Below are 11,339 nucleotides of genomic sequence, written 5' to 3'. Positions count from 1 at the left end.
AGGGACTTGCCATGGTGGAGATGGATGCCGACCCAGAGGAGTACTGTCCGGGAAACCAGCGAGGACTCGGAGAGGTGTAAGGTTTAGCATAGATGCATTATCCGACCTCTACGTCTGTAGGAGCAGTCAGGACGAGCGAATATATACAAACGACATCTATAGTTAGCATATCCCGTCGTCAATGTGGCATATGAGTCCGCCTTGCGCTCAAGCTGCCAGCTGGGCACTTTCACCCTTCCGGCGCTCCCGGTAGTACGCGGTCGACTATTCTACGCGAGGGCCGACCGTGCATCACGTGTTAACCCCTCGAAAAGGTCAGACCCGGGTCAGACCCCGAGTCAGACCCCGGGGTCAAGCCGAGAGGGTCAAGGGGTCGAGTCTTGACCCGCACACCTCTGGTACGCTCTGTTGCCTCAAGGTCATGCGCCGTCATAATCTCAATCTCGACGCTGCACGCCGCTCATTGCTGAATGCCTATCACCCGTCACCACTTGAAACCGACCGTGCACCCTCTCCCCAGGTTTCGATCAAGGATGCACTAGTCGAGTGTGTATTAGTCGAGTGTGGGTCTTCCATCATACTTGGTTCATCGGTCGCTGCCATTGGGAATTTTACCGGGAAAAAATGTGTCCTACTCTCAAGTGCGGTGCTCGCAGAACAGTCCGATGCCCGCGCTATATATGCAAAACATCTTGCACCCAGTCCGGCGCGTGTGGCATCCTCACCCTCCCTCTAGAACTGCCGCGATACTCGGAGAGGAGCGAATGTTCACACTTGAAGTACTAGCCAGCAACATATCGAGAAGCCCAATTCTCAGGCTGGGTCCCATCCGCTGTTCATGCTGAGTTCCCATGCGACGGCGATCGGGGAATCTAGCCTCCGAAAGCTCTGAGAATTGTGCAAAGCAACTTCTGGTTCTACACCGGGATACGACATGCACGATTATATGTTGTCTCGGATGCCTTCGTTAGCTTAATTGTAACGGATCATCGATCAGGCCTCAGGAGCAGACGACGGACCCACGTTGTAAGTCGAAGCTGATGAACACATCCTTGATCTCGGGGGGTTTCATATAAATCACTAGTACTAGTGGCTGGATGATCATAGGCGCAGTTGCTCTGGGTTTTCAACTCGTGCCAGCTTTAAGGATGCTCAAACGGAACGAGCTGCATTGGTGGGGTGATCGTCTACACAAAGTGCACACGCTGAGACTGCTCTCTTCATGTCTAGAATCAGCGTGAATCGTAAGAAAAGTAGAGGTGGACGACATGCACTGCAGTATTAGACCCCAATCAAGTTCTATACGGTTAGCTCGACCCCCTCGAGGCCTGCGCTCCACCCGTTCGGTCTTTGGCTTCTTCAATTTGGCCTAATCTCCTGCATACCGAGTGATACTTTGCATGAGTAATGAGCATCAAAGGAAGTCGCATCGCGCGGTGTGAGGCCCCGTGTCCAGCTTAGAGAGTATATTTCAGGTCAAGAGCCAGCGATTGGTCAGCACCGCAAGCAGAATAGACTGGAGAAAAGGACAGTCATAGCGTAGGCGAAGGACCTGGCCGTCTACGAAGCGTTGGGAAGATCGCTACAGCCAAATGCGTCGGGAAGTCCGGTCAACAGCCCGGTTCGACGGCGTGATGGCTAAGACGTCAGACCAACATGACCGTGCAGACACACCACGGTCTGTCGCCATCAAACAAGCACTGACAGCACTTAACAGTGTCCTCTGTCAGCAGCCTTGAAAGAGGCCAATGGGCGATGTGGCAATTCAGGGAGAAGACCACAAACTGCATGCTGTCGGGTAAGTCTAGCACATGTCGCGGTCAGCAATTCCAGATTGCGTGGAAAGTCACCTCCGCAATTCCAGATAGCTGAGTACCGAGGGCGATGCTGAAAGGCCAAGGGGTGCGTAGAGGTCCAATGAGTGCGTGAACATATGCATGCCTAGGAAAACACTAGCGGCGCCTTTGCATCCCGTCGAATTCGATTGGGCCTCCGGCTCGGTCGCACGTCGTCATGATCTCCTCTTGCACGTCGTTCTCGACAGGCTCCGCGACATGGTATCAGCATGCGCGTGTTGCCCGGGAGTGCACTGGTCGGTGAGGAGGGCGAGTGACTTTCCGGAAACAAGTAAGAGCGCGTCGATTGCGTGATCTACTGCTCACTCTTCCTCATCGTATAAAATCTGCGACAACCAGAGCGACATGCCTCACTCACCATCAGATATCCCCCTCTATTTCTCAGACGCATACTCCTAGCAGCTTCAAGCTCTCCTTCCTTTCTAGACGTCGAAGTCAATTAGTAAAAATGGCCAACACTCCTCACGGCGGTGTTCTGAAGGTGCGCGCGCATCTGGCTGGCGCAAATCAAGCACGTCATTCATCCTCATTTTACAGGATCTTGTCGCAAGGGACGAGCACCTGCGCGATAACCTCAAGGCTGAGGCACATACTATACCTGATATCGTCCTGACCGAGGTATGTCTTCGCTGCAAAGCGACATAAGAAGCGTATGTTTACTGGTGATGTCATAGCGTCAACTATGCGACCTCGAGCTCATCATCAATGGAGGTTTTAGCCCTCTGGAGGGCTTTATGAATGAGGCGGATTACAAGAAGTATGTTCATCAGTTCCGGCTGGTCGCGCGTACGGTGTTAAGGAAGGTCTCAGCGTTGTAGACTCCCTTCGTCTCGCCGATGGCACCCTCTTCCCCATGCCAATTACCCTCGATGTTTCTCGCGAGGACATCGACCGTCTCTCCCTCGCACCCGGCAAGCGCATCGCTCTACGGGATCCTCGTGATGATGAGGCACTCGCTATTATTACCGGTATGTTACTTGTCTTTAATGACAGGCTTCAATGGCTAACAGAATGGTAGTCGATGATGTCTACCGCCCTGACCAGGTGAAGGAGGCTATTCAGGTGTTCGGCGCGGATGACCCCGCACATCCCTCCGTAGCCTACCTGCGCAACAAGGTCAACGAATACTACGTCGGTGGTAAGGTCCAGGTCATCCAGCCCCCAACACACTTCGACTATGTTGCCCTCCGCTGTAAGTCGCTCCAATTAGTTCAGAATAGTACAAATACTAATCCACGACATAGACACCCCCGCAGAGCTTCGCGCGCACTTCAAGAAGCTCGCATGGCGCAAGGTCGTTGCCTTCCAGACCCGCAACCCCATGCACCGCGCCCACCGTGAACTCACCGTTCGTGCCGCGCGCCAGCGTCAGGCTAACGTCCTTATTCACCCCGTCGTCGGCCTCACCAAACCCGGTGACGTCGATCACTACACCCGTGTGCGCGTGTACGAAGCCATTATGGCCAAATACCCTAACGGTATGGGCCACCTTGCCCTACTTCCGCTCGCGATGCGCATGGCCGGACCTCGTGAGGCAGTCTGGCACGCCATTATCCGCAAGAACTTCGGTGCGACGCACTTCATTGTCGGCCGCGACCATGCAGGTCCCGGTAAGAACTCCCAGGGCCAAGATTTCTACGGCCCGTACGACGCACAGGATCTCGTCATGAAGTACCATGAGGAGCTCCAGATTGAGATGGTTCCCTTCCAGCAGATGACGTATCTCCCGTCCACGGACGAGTACCAGCCCGTAGATGAGGTCCCGAAGGGCGTCCAGACGCTCGACATATCGGGCACGGAGCTCCGCCGACGCCTCAAGACGGGTGCTCCGATTCCTGACTGGTTCAGCTACGAGTACGTCCCATGAACCTTGACTGCGGCGCGGTTTCTGAGTCTGAGAACGTTCCTCTAGCGCCGTCGTGAAGACACTGCGGGAGAGCTACCCCCCGCGTCTCAAGCAGGGCTTCGTTGTCTTCCTTACTGGGTTGCACAACTCGGGCAAGGACACGATTGCGAAAGCTCTTCAAGTGATTCTCAACCAGCAAGGCGGCCGGAGCGTTTCGCTCTTGCTTGGTGATACCATTCGCCCCGAACTCGATACCCGTACGTATCTGAGGACTGTCCACTTAAGCAGTCCATTGACACTGGTTTACCACACCCAGCATTCTCCGCTACGCCTGAAGAGCGTTCCAAGAATCTCCAGCGGCTTTCCTTTGTCGCGGCGGAGCTCGCGCGGGCAGGTGCTGCTGTGATCCTCGCTCCAACCGTGCACACGCAAGCTGCTCGCGATGCCATCAAGAGCACTATCCTCTCGCAGGCGGGCTCTGGTGCGAATTTCTTCGCGATCAACGTCGCGACGCCCCTCGAGCACTGCGAGGCGAACGACCGCAAGGGCATCTATACTCGCGCGCGCGCCGGCGAAATTTCCGGCGTCCCTGGCGTCGACGAGGCCTTCGAGCCTTTCGAGCGGCCACAGCTCACCGTGGATGTCACCAAGCAAAACATCCCGGAGATCGTTCACAGTATGTCGCTCCACAAGTCTGAACGTTGCCTAGGCCTGACCGTCGTCTGTTACAGGCGTTGTGCTCCTTCTGGAGACCGAGTCGCTGTTGTAGGCCGTTGACACCCCTCTGTGAAGCTGTGCCCAGGGGTCCCATCTTGAGTAAGACTACCTCGGAACGGGTCGTCCACGTTCTTGTATATAGATTGCATCAGTCACGACCGTATCTTGAGGGAAGTGCCACGTATTGTTGTACCAGGATAGACCATGTATATACGCTAGAGGGTTGTATACATAACTTATGCTCATGTATACTTACATGGTGCAGTCAGCGCGCTTGTAGTGCAGCGGTCAAACAGCAAGTATGTTCATCACCCAAAATGGCAGGTGTCTTGGTCGTTGAGTTTCAACCACAAGCGCCGTCATCCCATCTTACTCTCAAGGTCTCAAGAATTCAACCCTGACCATGGTATTCATCCTCTTTCTTGTTTCTCGTGATCACAGCAATAGATTTTTAGGCAGCCGAACTCTGAGGCCAAACAGCATGGTGTCAACTCATGGATTATGTTTTGCAGAGGTAAGTACGCAAATGGCTCCTCATCTTGCCGCCGCGGCTAGTCTTCATCAAATTGATAGGTTCGAGCGAGGACAACACCGGATATGTAGAATACCCTTGGCAGAATTTGCCCTGGGCTTGACAAATGTATAGGACTGGGGTGGCTCAGAGCACAATCACAGCCCTCGCAAATGATGAACACAAGGGCTGTTGCACAGATCGTCAGCGGGCGGTCACTGCGCGCGTGGCGTACATCAACCGCTCTTGCGTCCCGATTCGCAAAACGGCCGCGCCCCGCACCGCCCAAGGAACAGTCAGACGACCGCCGAGCCTCGGCGACGCGATGCGTGGCCAGGGTATTGGCAAATGTGCGCGGGCAACCTCCGCTTGCAGGTTCTCCTCCCTCCTTATTCCGTCTCTTCTCATAGTCTGTCTTTTCTGTGCTTTCCTTCTTGCTGCTGTGCATACGGCCTGAAATCTTCTGACTGAGAACGAACTTTCCGGTCTAATTGGACGGCCAAACCATGACGCGCCTGTCTTGCCATCTTCCGTCTTTCCTTCTCGCCGCGTCCCTTACAAATGATTTCTTCGTAAGTGGGGTAATTATGTCCCTGGAGGGGTTGAGGAGGGCATCGGGGATAGCGACACATGGACTGGCGACGAGGGCGGGAGTGGTAGACTTGCAAAACAGCGGGGACTTGGAGTTTTATATGAACGTAACGCTTGGCGGGCGATCCATCCGAGTGCTGATGGATAGTGGAAGGTACGTTTCATGTTTCCGTTAGTAGTGCGCAGTGATTCATAGGTCCTGTCGTAGCGCGGATTTCTGGGTAGCTGGAGAGATACCCGAGGCAGCTGGGACTCCGCATGCCGTGGCCATCCACTACCAGGATTACACCGTCGGAGGTTGGTCAATGCTTCGACGGCGAGATTGAGCGCTCTGACCATACCTTGTAGGGCAGGTCAACCAATCGACACTGGAGATCGGAGGGGCGACCATCGTCAACCAGACCTTTGGCAAGTCAAAATCTATAGGGAGCGCTCACTCGCACTAACGGAAGATGTAGTCGCGCAGCCAGTCGATACGTTGCATCCTGATGGTCAGGGTATTCTCGGAATTGGCCCTACCAGCTTGTCGTCCATCGCCGCGGCTATTCCCGCCCCTGCCGGAAACCCGGTTATAGACAACCTTATTGCGCTGCAAGGCTCAGGCAGCGAGTATGTTACGACCCTCATCAGTCGCCCGAACAACGACTCGGATGTTATTTCTACCCAGCTGACTGTTGGAGAGGTTCTATCGGACTACGAGGATGTTCAAGTGGCGAATCGACTGGACGTGTCTAAGAGTGGCTGGGACTCGCATTGGATGGTGGCGCTGGATGATGGAGGAATCGTCGGTCCTGATGGCAAGATGGTGAAGGCCTCTGAAGGTGCTCAGCTGAAAGTCGTGTTCGACTCGGGATACACGATGGCACAAGTTCCTAGGTACGCCCGCTCCCGAATCATGTCTTTATGAAGGCTCAAAAAAATCGCAGCGATGTTGCGGAGGCGATCTATTCTCGAGTGCCCGGGGCCAAGCTGACGACAATAGACGCTTCGCCCTCTCCAGCTTGGACAATGCCTTGTAATATCGAGCTCAATGTCACGTTCAAGTTCGGTGGCGTGTCTTACCCCATCCACCCGCTTGATACTGTCATGAACGATGTCACGGGTCCGTTGGATAGCAATGGGATCTCCTCTTGTGTCGGAGCGTTTCAGCCTTCCACCACGAGCAACCCGTATGATATCTTGCTTGGCATGACTTTCCGTGAGTCCTATAGAAGCTGCAAGCTGGACCGATGATTCTCAATTATCACCATCATAGTGCGCAACACGTATCTTCTCATGAACATCGGCGACCAGCCCTACGTCCAACTTCTTTCCCTCACGAATCCTGCACAAGCGCATGAGGAGTTCGTGCAGCAACGCTTGGACGGTGTAGACACGACTGGGTCCCAACAACTCCTCCCTGATACTGCAGGTTTGAGCGATAACTCGAAACCGCCGACAACGGTCCAGAAATACAAGTCTTTCATCATCGCCGGCACAGTTATCGGCGCTTTCATTCTTCTGTGCGTTCTCGGCATCCTCACGGTTTGGTACCGCAAGCGCAGATATCAACGGCTCCACGCCCCAGCACCTGAAGGCGCTTTGCAGTCCCGTGGCCCGCAATCTTCCGCCTGGAAGGAGTTCAAGGAACCCGAGCCCAAGCCACGCTTCAAGGTTTTCTCGCTCGGACTCTCCGGTCGCTCACGCTCGCTCACCCGCGCACACGGACCCCTCCCGGATTCCTACGGACCCCTCCCGGATTCCCACGGACAAGACAGCAATGCCTCGACACGGAAAAAGAACGCCGGCGACCTCGTGCCCAACCGGAGATCGAAAACGCAGAGCATGCTCGCCGTCGCACGGCAGCCGTCCTTTGTAGACGAGGGAGCTGCGCTGCTCGGTAATGCTGCTGTTGTCGGTGTCACGTCGCCGCCAGCGTCGTATTCCTCTCATTCTTCCGTGTACTCTCAAGAGGATGGTCCCATCCTGGTCATCGGGGAGAAGCTTCTGCCAAACCCTCATGAAAGTGAAACATCGGCATCCGAGGAAAGGGATGTGACGAGCCCTCGTGCAGACGACGAAGAGGACCGGGAACTACCCCTGATTACACCCGCCGAGTACAAACGGCACACCTACGGGGCCGTTGAGCCACAGACCCCGGCGACCCCAAGGCCTCCTGCGAGGGCGGACACACCCGATCCTTACGACCTTCCACCCCTTCCAGCTCCGGTCCCAGCTCCGGCACCGCTACCGGCGAAGGCGACTAATAAGCATCGTCCTCTTCCTACGCCGCAACCAGTGGCCAGGAGTTCCTCAAAAGCCCAGCCGCTCGTGCCGAGTGCGTTCGAGTCGATGTCTCACAGGGCCGCTCCAGGGCGTTCGAAGATGCATACCCTACCTACGCTCGATATCTCGAGTACGTCGCTCGGTATGGGGTCTGTCACCACCTCGCAGTCATCGAAGTCATCTCGGTCCGACTCTTCGAGCTCCCGGTCATAGTCCTGGCGTCATTCTCGTTCCGTCCCAAAACGTTTATGTTATTGTCCGAGTCAGGCCTTTTACGTTTCTATCACTTGCATTATGTTAGCCGGACTCCGGACGTTCACTCATTTCCTGCGCACCCTCTTTTGTATCGCATGCATCCACCAGATATCTCGCATACGCTACTGCATTGTATATTTGTACACCCGTCGCTGAGTCCTATCTTCAAGACAGCACTCCCGTGGCTACTTACTGTCGTGCTGCCTGCATTATTGAGCGAGGATGGGGTCGCTGAAATCGTTCGTATGCTGCGGGGTCGCTCAAGCTGTCCAATATCTAGCAAATCACGACCAATCTGACGAGGCGAGGCGACGTTTTCTTCCAAAAGTGTCACCATGCCATAGCGCATAACGCTTCTGGGCCCAGTCTTGTCAAGGCAACCAGAACTACTGCGCGAATTGTCGCATATTGGATGGATCCGGACGCGGTCATACAAGCCCTTGGGCGACTGCGAACTGCTCGGAATTTTTCAGGCTATTGTTTGCGGACGAAACCGTGATCGTCATATGTACGCTTTGCTGCCCCATAGCTATAGCGTCTCTAGTGGAGTCAAGCAGTGGGATAGTGGGACATACGCCCAGGCCGAGGCGTCGAAGGACGGTGCAGAGGGCGGTACTTGCTAGGGGCAGTACTGGTCATATCCAATTAAGGGACGCTTTTGAGCAGCGCGGCGCCTGCATGCCCGAAGCACACAGCCATGCTGCCGGACGTCTAATACATACATAGTCCCGCCCCGTTGCTTGAACGTCTTTTCCTTGGTGCCTTGCTTAATTATTCTTCTGTTTCCTGCGTCCCTTGTCCTCCTCTTTTGCATCTGGGACTTGCAGTCATGAAGTTCCTCACACCGTCGCTACTGCTCTATCTTTCGTTCCTCCTCAATGACGTACCGAAGACACAAGCAATACACCTACCGATACAGGGCCGAATAGGGGGGTTCGGTCACGGTGGGCTTGCAAGAAGGGCTAGCGTTACGGGTACTCCAGACTTGTCGAATCAGGGGAACTTGCAATACCAGACGAACATTACCGTGAATGGACAGCAGTTCCAGGTACTTATTGACACCGGGAGGTGCGCGCCGCTTCACACGCAGATGTTGGTTGCGTCCATAGTGCTGACGAGGGGCGGCAATTAGCTCAGATTTGTACGTTGTGGGAAATGTGAACGGCGCGAAGGATACTGGGAAGACTGGTTCAGTCACCTATGCCATTGGCTCCACGAAAGGTGTGTACCGCATATGTTGATGGAGCACGTAGTCGTTGCTCATGATACATTCTAAGGCCCCATCAAGACTGCTACCGTTGAGTTCGAAGGGTTCAAGATCCCGAACCAAGCGTTCAGTGTGTAGCGTCATCTACCGAATCATCTACGGAGCTGACCGCAGAATTTATCCTCAGTCCAACAATCAGTAGACAGCGAACATACGGAGGGGGGCGGCATCATCGGTCTTGGCCCCAGCAGCGCGTCGGAAATCCGCGGGGCCCTAGGTAACAGTGGAGGTGACCCTGTTCTCGACCGAATATTCAAACAGAACACGAACACGTCGAACTACATAACCATTCTGCTGGGACGCGCCGGAGATCCTACCGACACCTTCGCAGGGGACATCACCGTTGGGGAGACTGTCTCGCCTTTTGACAATGTCACGAGCCAGCCAAAGCTTCCCGTCACGGAGATGTCGAATCGGGGCGGACAGCACTGGACGGCAATGCTCGACAAGAACGGGATAATCGGTCCTGACGGAAACCGGATTAACACGACTAAGCACGCAACGGGAAACAAGTTGACGGTCATGTTCGATTCCGGCTTCACATTCCCTCAAGTATCCGCGTGAGTCCTATATATACTGCCTTCCCGACCCCGACACCGTCAAGCTCATCCTGCATACAGGAACATTGCCAACCAAATATACGGCCGCGTACCCGGGGCCGTCTTGGCGAATGTCTCTGGAGGATCCGCCCCAATGTGGACGCTCCCATGCTCTACAGAGTTGAACGTCACCTTCAATTTCCAGAACGTCTCTTTTCCCATCCACCCGCTCGACACCGTTACGAGCGCACTGCAGGGTCCTCCAGATAGCTCTGGAAAACCCACCTGCGTGGGTGCCTTCCAGCCGATCACGACCAACATCCAGGGCTTTGACATCATCCTGGGCATGTCCTTCCTGCGCAACGCGTACATGCTCATCAACTTCGGCGACTTCGTCGATGGCTCGCTCGCCAAAGTCGGCGACCCGTACATTCAGCTTCTCCCCCTCACCGACCCCGCCGAGGCGCACGCGGACTTCGTCAAGATCCGCATGGACGGTATCGACAAGAGCGCGGACCTGCACCTGCTTCCAGCCCTTCCGGACAGCGGCGACGACGGCAGCAGCCGCGATGACCGGTCTAGCCAGGACACGCTGCACAAGTACCTGCCGTACATCATCGCGGGCAGCGTGGCGGTGGGGGTGATCATCCTGATACTCATCATCGCCGCGTCGTACCGCGCGTCGACCAAAAGGAAGTACCGTCGCTTGCATGACCCCGCCCCTGCTGGGCTCCCTGCGTCCAACAGCGATCCATTCCAGAACTACCAGCCTACTCGTCGTTACTGATCGTTTCTCGGCCCGGATTCTGCTTCATCGTTCCTTCCGCATCGGGACTATCTCAGATCATGCTTGCTGTGACTTTGCTTTCATCTACGGACGGTGGTATCATGTACAGGAACACACAATTGAATACATACATCATAACTTTACTACCGCAGCGACCAATCCGTCGTATGCGCTTGAAGGGTCTTCACGCATTCGGCACGGCCCACGACGGAGGCTACTCTCCTGTCACTTCATCCTTGGTCGCTGAAGAGCTTTCCCAGGATCATTCATGCCTATGACTCACCAGAATTGCATATCTTATCACTACAAAACCTCGTCATGCTTCTCGAGTCCATCGCGACCATGAACCCACGCGGATCGCCCTGTCCGGGAAGCGTCGGAGGATAACGACGACGGTCGTGCGAATAGCTGCGAAAGGCGCGCTGAGGCCGGACAGAAAGATGCACTCACCGGAAGAGGCGACTGCGGCCTCAGAGCTGCGGGAACGGGCGGCGAATGGGCGACGAAAATTCCAGGGCTCTGTCCGCCGGCGTCACACGCGGCGGCGCTGTTAGGCGGCTCGAGCTCGGCGCGACGGGGACGGAGCAGATGGCATGGCGAACAAGTTTCAGGGTCTAGGGGAAATGATGATGGGGAACGGAACCGGTTGGCCTGGGCTCGGGCTGAGACTAGAGCGGTACGCCGCGGACGGCGACCTGAGGCTGC

At 55.4% G+C, this 11,339-nt stretch overlaps 3 protein-coding genes across 3 annotated transcripts; all 3 read left to right on the top strand.

Annotated features, from left to right (window-relative positions):
- Positions 1-2,221: 2,221 nt before the first annotated feature.
- Positions 2,222-4,723, top strand: DICSQDRAFT_132917 (ATP-sulfurylase). Its single transcript, XM_007361903.1, has 9 exons — positions 2,222-2,337; positions 2,394-2,474; positions 2,531-2,613; positions 2,667-2,824; positions 2,875-3,048; positions 3,101-3,710; positions 3,769-3,959; positions 4,019-4,378; positions 4,434-4,723. The coding sequence occupies exons 1-9, from the start codon at positions 2,305-2,307 to the stop codon at positions 4,469-4,471; spliced, it is 1,728 nt and encodes a 575-aa protein (XP_007361965.1). The 5' UTR covers positions 2,222-2,304; the 3' UTR covers positions 4,472-4,723.
- Positions 4,724-5,219: 496 nt separating this feature from the next.
- DICSQDRAFT_99045 (acid protease) lies at positions 5,220-8,357 on the top strand. The gene is made up of 6 exons (XM_007361902.1): positions 5,220-5,675; positions 5,730-5,818; positions 5,870-5,929; positions 5,980-6,397; positions 6,448-6,719; positions 6,777-8,357. Exons 1-6 carry the CDS (start codon positions 5,437-5,439, stop codon positions 7,997-7,999), a joined length of 2,301 nt encoding a protein of 766 aa, XP_007361964.1. The 5' UTR covers positions 5,220-5,436; the 3' UTR covers positions 8,000-8,357.
- A 419-nt stretch (positions 8,358-8,776) lies between these two features.
- Positions 8,777-11,089, top strand: DICSQDRAFT_79372 (acid protease). The gene is made up of 5 exons (XM_007361901.1): positions 8,777-9,109; positions 9,174-9,262; positions 9,319-9,378; positions 9,436-9,868; positions 9,929-11,089. Exons 1-5 carry the CDS (start codon positions 8,871-8,873, stop codon positions 10,632-10,634), a joined length of 1,527 nt encoding a protein of 508 aa, XP_007361963.1. The 5' UTR covers positions 8,777-8,870; the 3' UTR covers positions 10,635-11,089.
- Positions 11,090-11,339: the final 250 nt, after the last annotated feature.

Source organism: Dichomitus squalens (genome assembly GCF_000275845.1).
Source record: "Dichomitus squalens LYAD-421 SS1 unplaced genomic scaffold DICSQscaffold_3, whole genome shotgun sequence".
In the NCBI taxonomy this organism is placed as follows: domain Eukaryota; kingdom Fungi; phylum Basidiomycota; class Agaricomycetes; order Polyporales; family Polyporaceae; genus Dichomitus; species Dichomitus squalens.
This window is presented reverse-complemented; position numbering and strand designations above follow the sequence as displayed.

Coding starts and splice junctions, on each gene's coding strand:
- DICSQDRAFT_132917 (XM_007361903.1), top strand. CDS start 2,305: ATGGCCAACACTCCTCACGGCGGTGTTCTGAAG. Junction 2,475..2,530: donor CTGATATCGTCCTGACCGAG/GTATGTCTTCGC, acceptor GTGATGTCATAG/CGTCAACTATGCGACCTCGA. Junction 2,614..2,666: donor AATGAGGCGGATTACAAGAA/GTATGTTCATCA, acceptor GGAAGGTCTCAG/CGTTGTAGACTCCCTTCGTC.
- DICSQDRAFT_99045 (XM_007361902.1), top strand. CDS start 5,437: ATGACGCGCCTGTCTTGCCATCTTCCGTCTTTCCTTCTCGCCGCGTCC. Junction 5,819..5,869: donor CCAGGATTACACCGTCGGAG/GTTGGTCAATGC, acceptor CATACCTTGTAG/GGCAGGTCAACCAATCGACA. Junction 6,398..6,447: donor ACGATGGCACAAGTTCCTAG/GTACGCCCGCTC, acceptor AAAAAATCGCAG/CGATGTTGCGGAGGCGATCT.
- DICSQDRAFT_79372 (XM_007361901.1), top strand. CDS start 8,871: ATGAAGTTCCTCACACCGTCGCTACTGCTCTATCTTTCGTTCCTCCTC. Junction 9,379..9,435: donor GATCCCGAACCAAGCGTTCA/GTGTGTAGCGTC, acceptor ATTTATCCTCAG/TCCAACAATCAGTAGACAGC. Junction 9,869..9,928: donor ACATTCCCTCAAGTATCCGC/GTGAGTCCTATA, acceptor TCCTGCATACAG/GAACATTGCCAACCAAATAT.